Source organism: Salvelinus namaycush, chromosome 3 (genome assembly GCF_016432855.1).
Source record: "Salvelinus namaycush isolate Seneca chromosome 3, SaNama_1.0, whole genome shotgun sequence".
In the NCBI taxonomy this organism is placed as follows: domain Eukaryota; kingdom Metazoa; phylum Chordata; class Actinopteri; order Salmoniformes; family Salmonidae; genus Salvelinus; species Salvelinus namaycush.
The window spans coordinates 59,897,832-59,913,388 of NC_052309.1; the positions used below are offsets into that span (position 1 = coordinate 59,897,832).

The 15,557-nt window shown below is 40.5% G+C and overlaps 1 protein-coding gene across 1 annotated transcript in view; it reads left to right on the top strand.

Moving 5' to 3' along the window:
- Positions 1-2,632: 2,632 nt before the first annotated feature.
- LOC120043955 (glutaredoxin domain-containing cysteine-rich protein 1-like) overlaps positions 2,633-15,557 on the top strand; it is a 30,043-nt gene continuing 17,118 nt past the window's right edge. Inside the window, exons 1-2 of the mRNA XM_038988551.1 lie at positions 2,633-3,032; positions 8,543-8,550. Coding sequence (XP_038844479.1) covers positions 2,633-3,032; positions 8,543-8,550 — 408 coding nt within the window. The remainder of the gene's footprint in view (positions 3,033-8,542; positions 8,551-15,557) is intronic.

Below are 15,557 nucleotides of genomic sequence, written 5' to 3' on the forward strand. Positions count from 1 at the left end.
AAGGTTCACTGGACGCTGCTTCTATTTTCACAGCTTACTCTATAATCAGATAAGAATAACCCAGTAAATGACAAGCACTGAGCTGAACTAATGTAAGGGAGTGAAGGACAAATGATCTTAATAAATATGTGAATATCAAGAGGACTGAGATACAAACACCTAAGACATTCATTTTAAGAAGTAAAGAAAGTATACTACAACATGATGCATGCTAGCCTGGGAACCAGTCTGTGCCATCGTGCCACTCCTTGCCATACCAATGTTTGGAATGACAATGAGTTGACATGATAGCACTAACAGATCTGGAACCAGGCTAGAGGCATCATGCATGCATGGTGAAAATCTTTGGCATTTTAGTCTCTTCCCGATTCTTAGTATGGTTGTCTCTCACCGATATGGGAAAGGAAAAGGGTGTTCTCTTCTAGCTCCTGTTCAGTGGGTTTGAACGATTTTCTCATTGAGGGATATTCATCCCTTGTTCAGCCCCATGGAGTGAGCTGAGCCAGGCTCATAGATACAACCATCAGTCCTTGTCTCTCTGGCCCTTTGGGAGGTGATGGGTCAGCCTGACATTCCATGGCAAATGTAATTCCAGTCTGCCCTTTGGTGGACATCGTTACATTATCCTTTAGGGGATGGATCAGGTTGATTGCTGTCTAAAGGGGACTTTTGAGTGAATGCAGACTTTGACTCCTAACACCTAAAATAGAATGGAATTGATTGCAATAGAATAGAATAGAATAGAAAATACAGTATATAGTCAAGTATAATAGATATTATTGATTATAGTCTCTTTCCCTTTGATACATGGCACATGGTTTATCTCACACAAGCCCTAAATGAGGCAACACTCATCTGTTCAATATTGTGAGTATAGTTGGTTAATTGAATAACCCAAAATATTTTCTGAAACGTATTAAAATGAAATATTACAGTTACAATAAAATGACATTATAATTACAATGCTCATCAAACAATAGATCGAACTAAGACATAGAGGCAGTGAGACTAATCGTAGTTGCAACTGTTGCGGCTGTGTACATTCGTGAACCAACATGACATTTAGAGGGAAAGACACTCCCGTTGAATGTAGAGGGAGGGACACTTTGTGTCTAGGCTAATAATATACCATAACGGCCCATGTCATTTCAATAAAAAATTATGCAAATTGTCCATGTGATGACATTGTATCAACATGGAAGACCTATTAGGTTTGCAAAATATCATACACGTTTTTTCCCCACCCACTTTTAACCAAAATGGCTGGAAGTTTTGTTGATTTCACATCGAATTCACGTTAGTTAACAGCTCAATCAAATATTGGCTTGTTATTGAACTCACGTCTGTGCACAGTGGGTGCATGGATAATCTCAGATGCTTGCAGTAAGTTGTTGGCAACACATCCGATCTAATAGTACTCTGCCTTTGAGGCGCCAGTAGATCCTAATTTGAGCCATCGCACTTTTCCCTTTGTCTGTCTCATCTCCCCTCATCAAGACATGAGGTGGACAGCTGGGCACGGGCTGGAGGGGGCAGGGCCCAGCTTACTTTAGAGGCTAACCTGTGCCACTCAAACAGAGTGGTGTTGTTAAGGCTATAGCTGACGTGTCACATTTCCAGGGAGACACTTCACCTGGGACACAATAACTGGCTGAGGTGTCTCTGCAGACACGATGTGGTATTGTGTGGCCGTGACACATTATATGGTCTGGTCCACTACTGTTGTGTGAGGGGTGTTCGGCGAACACCTGTCCCTGCCACCTGCGTTGTGTGTAAAGGGAGGGAAATGTAGACCAATGAGGACAAAGGATGAACGGACGTCCCCTTATGTCATTCATTCATGCTCAACAGGTGTGTTCATGCAGTAAAAACTGAATTCTGAGGAGGTACTTACTGAAAAGCACAATGCCCCGGCCTTCACACAATTCAATGGCCACAATTTTGCTTATCCAGGGTGCATGTTGGAGACTTGGGACGTCTGTAAGACAATAGATTGGAAGTTTTTCCTAAACAGACACAATATGTAATGAATGATGACCGGTTCAAATCAGATCCCTTTTGAAAATCAGTCACACAAGTCCAATGTAAAGTTTACCTTGTTCAGGGAAAAGTTACTTTGTCCAATTTTGGCAGGCTGGAGACAGGTTAGAGACCCGAAACAGTACTGCAACAGTCATAGTGTTGATGAATATCCAATTGTGACCATCAGATAAGCTACCCTATTGCTTTACTGATTCATTTTACAAAGAAAAATGAAAAAAGAATGTTGTTGTTTGATGTACCCCATAAAAAAGGCATGTTTTGCTCAAAGCTGTTTTGTCAAAGCTTCTAAGAAAACGGTGCAAAGTGTGATGAATTATTCAGCAGGGGCTATCGGTTTACTTTAGGTCGATTTCTCTGTTACCATGGTAGAAATGCATGCATTACTTACTGGTCCTGTAACTCCAAGAGTGAGGCAGTCTTTTTTAGACCTCTTCAAACTCTGAGGATTACTCTCTAGTAATCCATGAGGAAAAAATAGTGAGTCTAGTCTAGGCGGTTATGTTAAGCTTTGATTGAAAATAAGAAGGGGACTGCAAAGCACCTTTCTGGACCATGTAATCTACTACTGGGTTTTTCAATGGAGGAGACAATGTTGACACCGCCGGGCGAAGAGAAGCCCCAGAAGCGGGTGAGGTTCCGCGTGGCTTCGGCGAACAGTGGTCGGGTGCTGAAGGAGATTTTTAAAGATAGGGGGCCATCTGACTCGTTGGATTCAGATTGTACTAGTAGTTCAGATGTGGACCGGGCCAGTACGCCTTCCACAAGTGGAGATGCTAACGGACATGGTTTTCTACATGGGTTTCTGGGCTCCGAGTTGGATGATAGCGAGAGCGAGCGGGATGATTTGCTCATGTATGCTGGGGCCTCAAAGGACAGAGCACCGATTAGCCACAAGCATGTCAACATCCTCAGCAAAAATGGGACTGTAAGGGGGGTCAAGCACAAAGTCAGTGCAGGTCAGGTCTTATTTGAAAACCTCCCTAATGCATGTGGGGTAAGTGATCTAGGTCACTTCAAGTATGATGAATATGTATTGTACATTTTCAGTGTGATCATAGTTCTCAGTTTTTACAGGTGTTTGAAGCTGGTGGACAAAAAACTAAAATTACTTTAGGTTTAGGTTGGCTTCAAACAGCTGTAAAAACAATATTTTGATGGTACAATCATTATCTACACTATTCAGTGCTTGTTTTCTCACATAAAGTGACATTTGTAGTATTTTAGGGTAGTATTTTAGCAATCCACTAGATATTCCACGAGCTAACACAACCACAAAGTCAGAACAGCTTTCACAGTTTGACAACAGATGCAGCTGTGATCAAATTAAGATCCTACATCTAGAGCTCCAGTTGGTGGTAATGGAATGAGGCCTGTGAAAGGAGTAGATATAAAATATACAGAAAACCCTCAAATTGCTGATACTGGAGTGGTATGATGGGACTATATTCGTGGCTATATTAGTTTTGAATGGCCAATGCATGTTAAAGTGAGTTTTTCCCGCCTTTTTTTCTCCGTCAATACTAGGGCTGTGGCGGTCACGAAATTTCGTCACCCTGTGATTGTCAAGCAAATAACTGTTGGTCTCGTGGTAATTGACCGTTAATGAACATAAACATATTTAGCATGTCCAGGCTTCCACACATACCCTACAAGCCAATGATGCAGACCTTTGGAAAATGTACACTTTAAAAAGTTGAATAAATCCATATAATGGTGTAGACCTTACAGTGAAATGCTTACTTACAGGCTCTAACCAATAGTGCAAAAAAGGTATTAGGTGAACAACAGTGAAAAGACAGTGAAAAATAACAGTAGCGAGGCTATATACAGTAGCGAGGCTATAAAAGTAGCGAGGCTACATACAGACACCGGTTAGTCGGGCCAATTGAGGTAGTATGTACATGAATGTATAGTTAAAGTAACTATGCATATATGATAAACAGAGAGTAGCAGCAGCGTAAAAAGAGGGGTTGGGGGGGGGACACAATGCAAATAGTCTGGGTAGCCATTTGATTACCTGTTCAGGAGTCTTATGGCTTGGGGGTAAAAACTGTTGAGAAGCCTTTTTGTCCTAGACTTGGCACTCCGGTACCGCTTGCCATGCGGTAGTAGAGAGAACAGTCTATGACTGGGGTGGCTGGGGTCTTTGACAATTTTTAGGGCCTTCCTCTGACACCGCCTGGTATAGAGGTCCTGGATGGCAGGCAGCTTAGCCTCAGTGATGTACTGGGCCGTACGCACTACCCTCTGTAGTGCCTTGCGGTCGGAGGCCGAGCAATTGCCGTACCAGGCAGTGATGCAACCAGTCAGGATGCTCTCGATGTTGCAGCTGTAGAACCTTTTGAGGATCTGAGGACCCATGCCAAATCTTTTTAGTTTCCTGAGGGGGAATAGGCTTTGTCGTGCCCTCTTCACGACTGTCTTGGTGTGTTTGGACCATTCTAGTTTGTTGAAGATGTGGACACCAAGGAACTTGAAGCTCTCAACCTGTTTCACTACAGTCCCGTAAATGAGTATGGGGCGTGCTCGGTCTTCCTTTTCCTGTAGGCCACAATCATCTCCTTAGTCTTGGTTACGTTGAGGGATAGGTTGTTGTTCTGGCACCAACCGGCCAGGTCTCTGACTTCCTCCCTATAGGCTGTCTTGTCGTTGTCGGTGATCAAGCCTACCACTGTTGGGTCGTCTGCAAACTTAATGATGGTGTTGGAGTCGTGCCTGGCCGTGCAGTCGTGGGTGAACAGGGAGTACAGGAGGGGATTGAGCACGCACCCCTGGGGGGCTCCAGTGTTGAGGATCAGCGTGGCAGATGTGTTGCTACCTACCCTAACCACCTGGGGGCGGCCCGTCAGGAAGTCCAGGATCCAGTTGCAGTGTTTAGTCCCAGGATCCTTAGCTTAGTGATGAGCTTTGAGGTGTTGAACGCTGAGCTGTAGTCAATGAATAGCATTCTCACATAGGTATTCCTTTTGTTCAGGTGGGAAGGGGCAGTGGGGAGTGCAATAGAGATTTCATCATCTGTCGATCTGTTTGGGCGGTATGCAAATTGGAGTGGGTCTAGGGTTTCTGGGATAATGGTGTTGATGGTGTTGATGTGAGCCATTACCGGCCTTTCAAAGCACTTCATGGCTACAGATGTGAGTTCTACGGGTCTGTAGTCATTTAGGCAGGTTGCCTCCGTGTTCTTGGGCACAGGGACTATGGTGGTCTGCCTGAAACATGTTGGTATTACAGACTCAATCAGGGACATGTTGAATATAACACATTAGGTTACAAAGAAAAAACTTTAAAAAAAAAGGTATTTTTTTTGTACCATCATGTTTGAAATGCAAGAGAAAGGACATAATGTATTATTCCAGCCCAGGTGCAATTTAGATTTTGGCCACTAGATGGCAGCAGTGTATGTGCAAAGTTTTAGACTGGTCCAATGAACCATTGCATTTCTGTTGAAATGTTGTATCAAGACTGCAAAAATGTGCCTAATTTGTTTATTAACTTCTCTGCGCTACGGATCCCTTTTACGGGATCATTTTCCTAAACAACCTCTGGCAGGGCGCAAAATATTACTAAAAATATTTATAATCATGCAATCACAAGTGAAATATACCAAAACACAGCTTAGCTTGTTGTTAATCCACCTATCGTGTCAGATTTTGAAAATATGCTTTACAGAGAAAGAAATACAAGCTTTTGTGAGTGTATCAATCAATGCTAGAACAGCTAGCCCCAAATTAGCATGGTCATGAAAGTCAGAAAGCAATAAAATTAATCGCTTACCTTTGATAATCTTCGGATGTTTGCACTCACGAGACTCCCAGTTACACAATACATTTTATTTTTGTTCGATAAATATTACTTTTATAACAAAAAAAACTTCATTTGAGTTGTGCGTTATGTTCAGAAAACTACAGCCTCGTTTCGGTCCTGAAAGCCAGAAGAAAATTCCCAAACGTATCAGATTCAAAAATATTACTAAAAATATTTATAATCATGCAATCACAAGTGAAATATACCAAAACACAGTTTAGCTTGTTGTTAATCCACCTATCGTGTCAGATTTTGAAAATATGCTTTGCAACGAAAGCAATCTAAGCTTTTGTGAGTGTATCAATCAATGCTAAAACAGTTAGCCTTATATTAGCTTGGTTAGCTTGGTCACGAAAGTCAGAAAAGCAATAAAATGAATCACTTACCTTTGATAATCTTCGGATGTTTGCACTCACGAGACTCCCAGTTACACAACAAATGTTCTTTTTGTTCGAAAAATATTACTTTTATAACAAAAAAACGCCATTTGGGTTGCGCGTTATGTTCAGAAAACCAAAGCCTCGTTCCGTTCGACGAAAATTCCAAAAAGTATCCGTAATGGTCGTAGAAACATGTCAAATGTTTTTAATAATCAATCCTCAGGTTGTTTTTAACAAACATAATCGATAATATTTCAACCGGACCGTAACCTACTCAATAAGAGAGAAAAAGGAAATGGCGCGCAACTCTCGCGCGCAGGAACTATTCTGAGGACACCTGACTACATTTGAAAAATCTCGCTCATTTTTCAAAATAAAAGCCTGAAACTATGTCTAAAGCCTGGTCACAGCCTGAGGAAGCCATTGGAAAAGGAATCTGGTTGATACCCCTTTAAATGGAAGAAAGACGGGCCAGGAAACACAGATTAAAAATTTAAAAAATCACTTCCGGGTTAGATTTTCTCAGGTTTTCGCCTGCAGAATCCGTTCTTTTATACTCACAGACAATATTTTGACAGTTTTGGAAACTTTGGAGTGTTTTCTATCCTAATCTGTAAATTATATGCATATTCTACGATCTGGACCTGAGAAATAGTCCGTTTACCTTGGGAACGTTATTTTAAAAATTAAAAAATCTGACCCCTAGCGTCAAGAGGTTAATAACTTTTCATGTTCAAAACTGTGCACTCTCCTCAAACAATAGCATGGTATTCTTTCACTGTAATAGCTACTGTAAATTGGATAGTGCAGTTAGATTAACATAAATGTAAGCTTTCTGCCAATATCTATGTCTATGTCCTGGGAAAATGTCTTGTTACTTACAACCTCATGCTAATCATATTAGCCTATGTTAGATCAACCGTCCCACCAATCCTGAAGAAGTTAAACTCATGGGTACACTAGCAATGGCTGCCAGTCTTGACTTCAATGGGAACTGCCATCTATGAATAATATGTCTATGGTTGGTTGCGGTTGACATTTTGCCTTTCGCAAATTTCCAAATACAATCGCGGGAAAAATGACCAGTTTGGAAAGCTAATTCTGTCCTTACTAAATGTGTAATGTGTAAGGTATTTTAACATTAAAAAATTACATAAAAAACCATTTGAATAACAAAATATTTTATCAGTCGTCTTCCATAAAATAAAATAAACTTTTTTATTTTATTTCACCTTTATTTAACCAGGTAAGCTAGTTGAAAACAAATTCTCATTTACAACAAAGTTAAATATGGAATAAACAAGCGTACAGTCAATAACACAAAAGAAAAAAAGAAAGTCTATATACAGTGTGTGCAAATGGAGGAGGTAGGCAATAAATAGGCCATAGTAGCAAAGTAATTACAATTTAGCAGATTATACCACTGATAAGTGATAAATGAGCAGATGATGATGTGCAAGTCGAGATACTGGTGTGCAAAAGAGCAGAAAAGTAAATAAAAACAATATGGGGATGAGGTGGGTAGATTGGGTCGGCTATTTACAGATGGACTATGTACAGCAGCTGCTCAGATAGCTGATGTTTAAAGTTAGTGAGGGAAATATAAGTCTCCAGCTTCAGTGATTTTTGCAATTTGTTCCAGTCACTGGCAGCAGAGAACTGGAAGGAAAGGTGGCCAAAGCCGGTGTTGGCTTTGGGGATGATCAGTGAGATATACCTGCTGGAGCGCGTGCTACGGGTGGGTGTTGTTATCATGACCAGTGAGATGAGATAAGGCGGAGCTTTACCTAGCATAGACCTATAGATGACCTGAAGCCAGTGGGTCTGGCGAAGAATATGTAGCGAGGGCCAGCCGACTAGAGCATACAGGTCGCAGTGGTGGGTGGTATAAGGGGCTTTGGTAACAAAACGGATGGCACTGTGATAGACTGCATCCAGTTTTCTGAGTAGAGTATTGGAAGATATTTTGTAGATGACATCGCGGAAGTCGAGGATCGGTAAGATAGTCAGTTTTACAAGGGTAAGTTTGGCGGCGTGAGTGAAGGAGGCTTTGTTGCGAAATAGAAAGCCGATTTGATTTTGGATTGGAGATGTTTAACCAGACACCTCGGTTCATTCAGCCTGTCAACACTTCTTACAAAAACAAGTTGTGATGAAGTCAATCTCTCCTCCACTTTGAGCTATGAGAGATTGACATGCATATTATTAATGTTAGCTCTCTGTGTACATTAAGAGCCAGCCGTGCTGCCCTGTTCTGAGCCAATTGTAATTTTCCTAAGTCCCTCTTTGTGTCACCTGAACACACGACGGAACAGTAGTCCAGGTGCGACAAAACCAGGGCCTGTAGGACCTGCCTTGTTGATAGTGTTGTTAAAAGGCATAGCCACACTTTATTATAGACAGACTTCTCCCCATCTTAGCTTCTGTTGTATCATTATGTTTTGACCATGACAGTTTACAATCCAGGGTTACCTAAAGCTATTTTAGTCATCTCAACATACTCAATTTCCACATTTTATATCACAATATTTAGTTGAGGTTTAGGGTTTAGTGAATGATCTGTCCCAAATACAATGCTTTTAGTTTTGGAAATATTTAGGACTAACTTATTCCTTGCCACCCATTCTAAAACGAACTGAAGCTCTTTGTTAAGTGTTCAATAGACACACTGGCTTTACTTTAAGCCAGTGGAATGAATGTTAGTAAATATTGAAACAGCTGCCCTAGGGAATGACTGATTCTACCTGGATTATGTTGGAGAGGCTTCCATTAAAGAACACCCTTTGTGTTCTGTTAGACAGGTAACTCTTTATCCACCATAACGTTTTTCCAGCAGCAGACTATGATCCATAATATCAAAAGCAGCACTGAAGTATAACATAAGAGCCCCCACAATATTTTTATCATCAATTTCTCTCAGCCAATCATCAGTCATTTGTGTAAGTGCTGTGCCCTGTGGAATGCCCTTCCCTATAAGCGTGCTGAAAGTCTGTTGCCAATTTGTTTTCTGTAAAATAGCATTGTATCTGGTCAAACGCTATTTTTTCCAGAAGTTTACTGAGTGTTGATAACAGGCTGTTTGGATGGCTATTTGAGCCAGTAAAGTTTTTATTATTCTTAGGTAGCGGAATTACTTTTTCGTCCCTCCAGGGCTGAGGGCAGACACTTCCCAGTAGGTTTAAACTGAAGATATGGCAAATAGGAGTGGCAATATCATTCGCTATTATCCTCAGTCATTTTCCATCCAAGTTGTCAGACCCCGGTGGTTAGTCATTGTTGATAGACAACAATCATTTTTTTCACCTTTTCCGCACTCACTTTGCGGAATTCAAAAATGGCAATGCTTGTCTTTCATAATTTGGTCAGTTATACTTGGATGTGTAGTGCCAGCGTTTGTTGCTGGCATGTCATGCCTAAGTTTGCTAATCTTGCCAATGAACAAATCATTAAAGTAGTTGGCAATATCAGTGAGTTTTGTGATGAATGAGCCATCTGATTCAATGGATGATGGAGCCGAGTTTGCCAAAATTTCATTTAAGGTGTTCCAAAGCATTTAACTATCATTCTTTATATAATGTATCTTTGTTTCATTGTATAGTTTCTTATACTTTTTATTCAGTTTAGTCACATGATTTCTCAAGTTGCAGTACGTTTGCCAATCGGTTGTGCAGACAGACTTATTTGCCATTCCTTTTGCCTCATCCCTCTCAACCATACAATTTGTCAATTCCTCGTCAATCCAAGGGGATATAACAGTTTTTATAGTCATTTTCTTAATGGGTGCATGCTTATTTGTAACTGGAATAAGCAATTTCATCATCAACATCAGAATCACTAGAAAACATATTGTATGACCTCATTTACACTATATTAAGCCCTGCCTTTGGAACTTTGTTTTTCCTAGATATGGCTACTATTTTGTGATCACTACATCTGATGGATCTGGATACTGCTTTAAAGCAAATTTCTGCAGAATTAGTAAAGATCTGATTAATACATGTTGATGATTGCATTCCTGTGCTGTTTGTAGCTACTCTGGTAGGTTGACTGATAACCTGTACCAGTTTGCAAGCTCTGGTCATAATGTATTAAAAGAAAATCACGACAGCTGTGATGGAAAGTTTCAGTACAACTTTATAAATGTTGACAGATAATTTGTTAGTTAGACATGGTGGGATCTTTTGTGTCGGTAAAATGAACTATGCGAGAAATGGCGGTGGAAAAGTCTTTATGCTCAAATACTGATGTAATAACCATCATTTCGAAGTAAACCGAGTCACGCGGTGATATGGGAAACCATACAGTTTATTAGGCTACAGATTAAATATCTTATGATGAACTTCACAGGATGATGAAAATGCACTGTGATCTTGATGCTCCTTTCCAATAAATATCGAGGGTCTGATTCTGGTGAGATAATGATCGATGCTTGACTGCCATTTGACAAATAGAAATATCCATAATAATCTCATCATCAAGACTAGCCTTCTCACAGCTGTTGGCTAGAGCGCACGTGCCAAGACCAGAGTAGGCACATTTGCTATTTAGTTCAAAATGCGATGGAAACACATTGAACTTTAGATTTGTATTCAGTACATGAAAACTTAAGCAAAAAAGTATATTTGTGTGCGCTACGCCATCACGCACTGCTGTCGTAGGGGAGGGAGAGAGAGGGGAAATGAGAGACCAGTGCATATGAGATAAATGACCAGTGAGAGTTGAGATAAAGAAAGACCACACACATACACATCCACACAAATCAAAATAAAATACAATTCTATTTGTCACATGCGCCAAATACAACCTTACCGTTAAATGGTTACTTACAAGCCCTTAACCAACAATACAGTTCAAGAAAAAGAGTTTAAAAAATATTTACTAAATAAACTAAAGTAAAAAAAAAAAAACACAAGAAAATGACATAACAATAACGAGGCTATATACAGGGGGTACCGGTACCGAGGCAATGTGCGAGGGTACAGGTTAGTCGAGGTAATTTGTAAAGTGACTATGCATAGATAATAAACAGCAAGTAGCAGGGGGGTCGGGGGGGTTCAATGTAAATAGTCCGGGTGGCCATTTGATTAGTTGTTCAGCAGTCTTATGGCTTGGGGGTAGAAGCTGTTAAGAAGCCTTTTGGTCCTAGAATTGGAACTCAGGTAATGCTTGCTGTGTGGCAGCAGAGAGAATAGTCTATGACGGGTGACTGGAGTCTTTAACACTCTGACACCACCTGGTATATAGGTCCTGGGTGTCAGGAAGCTTGGCCCCAGTGATGTAATGGGCCATACGCACTACCATCTGTAGCGCCTTACGGTCAGTTGCCGAGTAGTTGCCATACACACCCTCCTAGTAACAGTCTGACTGCAGGTGTAGCCTACCTCTCCCCTGGACTTCCTGATGGGCTGCCCCCAGGTGGTGAGGGTAGGCAACAACACATCCGCCAAGGCAGCAGCTACACTTCCTTGGGTTCAGCAAAATTAAGGCAGTTATATACAATTTTAAAAACATTACAATACATTGCAAAACATATTTCACAACACATTAAGTGTGTGCAATCAGCCCACTAATCTACTACCACATATTTACAACACAAAATCCATGCGCACGTGTCTGTATGTTATCATGTGTGTGGGAATGCGTGTGTCTGTGCCAGTGTGTGTGTCTCTTCACAGTACCCACTGTTCCATAAGGTGTAACTCTTGATCCACAATATAGCAGGGGATGTGAAGCCACAACACATCTTTTTCCAGCAGCAGATTATGATTGATAATGTAAAAGGCTGCACTAAAGTAAAACAAAACAGCTCCCACAATCTTTTCATCAATTTCTCTCAGCTGATCATCAGTCATTTGTGTAAGTACTTAGTCATTTGTGTAAGTACGTAGTCATTTGTGTGAGTACTTAGTCATTTGTGTGAGTACTTAGTCATTTGTGTAAGTACTTAGTCATTTGTGTAAGTACTTAGTCATTTGTGTAAGTACTTAGTCATTTGTGTAAGTACGTAGTAATTTGTGTAAGCACTTAGTCATTTGTGTAAGCACTTAGTCATTTGTGTAAGCACTTAGTCATTTGTGTAAGTACTTAGTCATTTTGTGTAAGTACTTAGTCATTTTGTGTAAGTACTTAGTCATTTGTGTAAGCACTTAGTCATTTGTGTAAGTACTTAGTCATTTTGTGTAAGTACTTAGTCATTTTGTGTAAGTACTTAGTCGTTTTGTGTAAGTACTTAGTCATTTGTGTAAGTACTTAGTCATGTGTGTAAGTACTTAGTCATTTGTATACGTACTTAGTCATTTGTGTAAGTACTTAGTCATTTGTGTAAGTACTTAGTCATTTGTGTAAGTACTTAGTCATTTGTGTAAGTACTTAGTCATTTGTGTTGGCACATAGATAAAGACAGGTTTCCAGTAGAACATCATGCTATTACAATATTGAGAAAAGGCTAAATGTACAATACTTTGATCGGGGTTGTACTGTTTTGGCAGATTACAGGTGGATATTCTTGATCTATTTCTATATATATTTTTTTTTATGTCAGATGAGGTATGGTATGACTGCCAGAAAAAATTTACACTTTGTAAATTATAGACACTTAATCATAGGACTGGATGGTTTAAAATACTAACGTTGATTAGCTAGTTAGCTAGTTATTCTGCTCATCAAAGCCTATTGTAATAGTAAGTAAACTCGGCTGTTTACAGCTAGCGTTAGTCAACTAAATAGGAGTCGTAGCTAGGTAAGACTTGAATGTCTCTCTGATTGGTAAATAACTGGCTAGGACCTAAACATGTTCACGGACAGGAAAAACTATTAACGTTATTGGTAACGTCAGCAAACAGGATAGCTTCTTTGCTCCAGCAGCTAGCTAACGATCAATGTTCAAACATTACTTAACCTAGCTAGCTATCTAGGTAATTTAGCTGACAATTGTTAGCTTGCTAGGTGGCTAGCTAGTACCTACCTCAACATATACTGTTGCTAGACACAAACAGAACGATGCATAGAATGATCTGCAGGAAAAGGCACACAAGGAATCTTTTAACCAAGGTCACGTTAGCTAGCTAACATTAACAAAGTAATTTCCCAGTGACAGTTTCAACAAACAAAGCAACAACTTTTACCTCAAATAATTATTGCCTTAGCATAATAGCTAGTTATGTAACGATTGTCTACTTCGTCCTCCTCCTCAGACGAGGAGAGGCGAGAAGGATCAGAGTACCAATGCGCAGCGTGATAGTTTTCTGACATAATGATATTTATTAAAGTAAAACGAAACACGAAAACACTATAACAGACTACAAAAACAAATAAACGATGTAGACAGACCTGACTTGAGAACTTACAAACTATGAAGAACACACGAACAGGAACAGACTACATAAACGAACGAACAAACCGAAACAGTCCCGTGTGGTGCAACATACAGAGACACGGAAGACAACCACCCACAACAAACAATGTGAAACAACCTTCCTATATATGGTTCTCAATCAGAGGAAAACGTAAAACACCTGCCTCTGATTGAGAGCCATACAAGGTCAATTAAACCTGACACTTAACATAGAACAAACAACAGACTGCCCACCCAGCTCACGTCCTGACCCACTAAACACAACTATACAAAAGGAAAACAAGGTCAGGAACGTGACAAGTTAGCTATTTCAGTATGGACATTCAACCCTGGTACAATAATCCAATCTCTTATGACAATGCAAAAGTTATCCTTTTCGTCTTCTTCTTCAATGGTATTATGGCGTTCCACAATCAAACATTAGAGGTGCCTTCTGTCTTCTGCCACACATCTATCGCAATGGCTTTAATCTTACATTTGGCCTCACCTACATCTCCCGGTCATACTGTCTGAACTAACTTCACTTTGTATCAGGGTTCGCCAACTGGCGAATTTGAACCATGGGTGGTTATATTTGCCCCCCAAGTTTTCAGAGCAAAAAAGTAGCATAAAATACTATAAAAACATATGTGATCGTTTCCCAATGTAATCAATGTTCGAAATGATTATGTTTTTGTGAAATACTATCTGTTTCGGCTCCTTGCAGTCAATTTGCAGTGTACAAATGATTTATAATTATAAAATGGGTTGTTTGGATCCTGGATGCTGATACGATGAGCCAGTGTTCCAAGCCGTACTGTACTGGCCGTCACAGGCACACTTTGCCTGCTAACAATTCCATCTGAATGAACAGTGCGCTTTCATAAGAATATCATCATGTTTATATTCATGTTGTTGTCAAAATCATCTCTTGTATTTTTCTCAACTAGCACATTATTTCCCCTTGCTTCTAGCCTAGCAATTTGGTTTGGTACAGTGGGGTTTGTACAGCAGGGTTAATATACGACCTCAGAAACAACGTTTCACTTTTGAATTTTGATCTCTGTACCAGACATAGAGTGGCTGGGCAACTCAAGGACATTCAGAGACTTCTGCATTGTCTTGGCTGTGTGCTTAGGTTTGTTGTCCTGTTGGAAGGTGAACATTCACCCCAGTCTGAGGTCCTAAGTGCTCTGGAGCAGGTTTTCATCAAGGATCTCTCTGTACATTGCTCTGTTCATCGTTCCCTCGATCCTGACTAGTCTCCCAGGCCCTGCCACTGAAAAATATCCTCACAGTATGATGCTGCCACCACCATGCTTTACGGTAGAGATGGTGCCAGGTTTTCTCCAGACGTGACGCTTGGCATTCAGGCCAAAGAGTTCATCCTTAGTTTTATCAGACCAGAGAATCTTGTTTCTCAAGGGGGGGAATGCGAGGGAATGCAACACCCTGCTAAAACTCAACTCCCCGTGAAGTGAAAGAGGTATGGGACTGTAGGTGCGAGTAAGGATGACAAGGCAGAATTTTTACCGTTTACTAGGAATTTATTCCTTCACATGGTAATATGGGGAAAAGGGGCTGGACGGAACCAAAGCAAAGAAAGTAAATATCAAAGCCCCTTCTCCTACCTACCCACTACTTACCTAACTTAGCGCTAACCAAAATAAAAGGGGTGGTCCGCCCAGGTCTTACCTAGTGTGCCTAGACAGTGAATATACTACGGGTGGCCTCTTGCCTAAGCACTCCCTAGGTGCCTTCCCCTTTCCCCCTGGGAACAAATGAAACAGAATATTTAACAATTTTACAAACACAGGACATCAAATAAGCTCTATCTGACTGAGCAACAAACTAACACAGCACATACCAAAGCTTCTCCCAGCATCAACTAACATAGTACATACCAACTGCCTGTCTCACTATCAGCAATGATCTCTTTCTGAGAACACAACCAGCATATGATATAACCCTCTGCAATGATCCCTCTCTGCAATGAT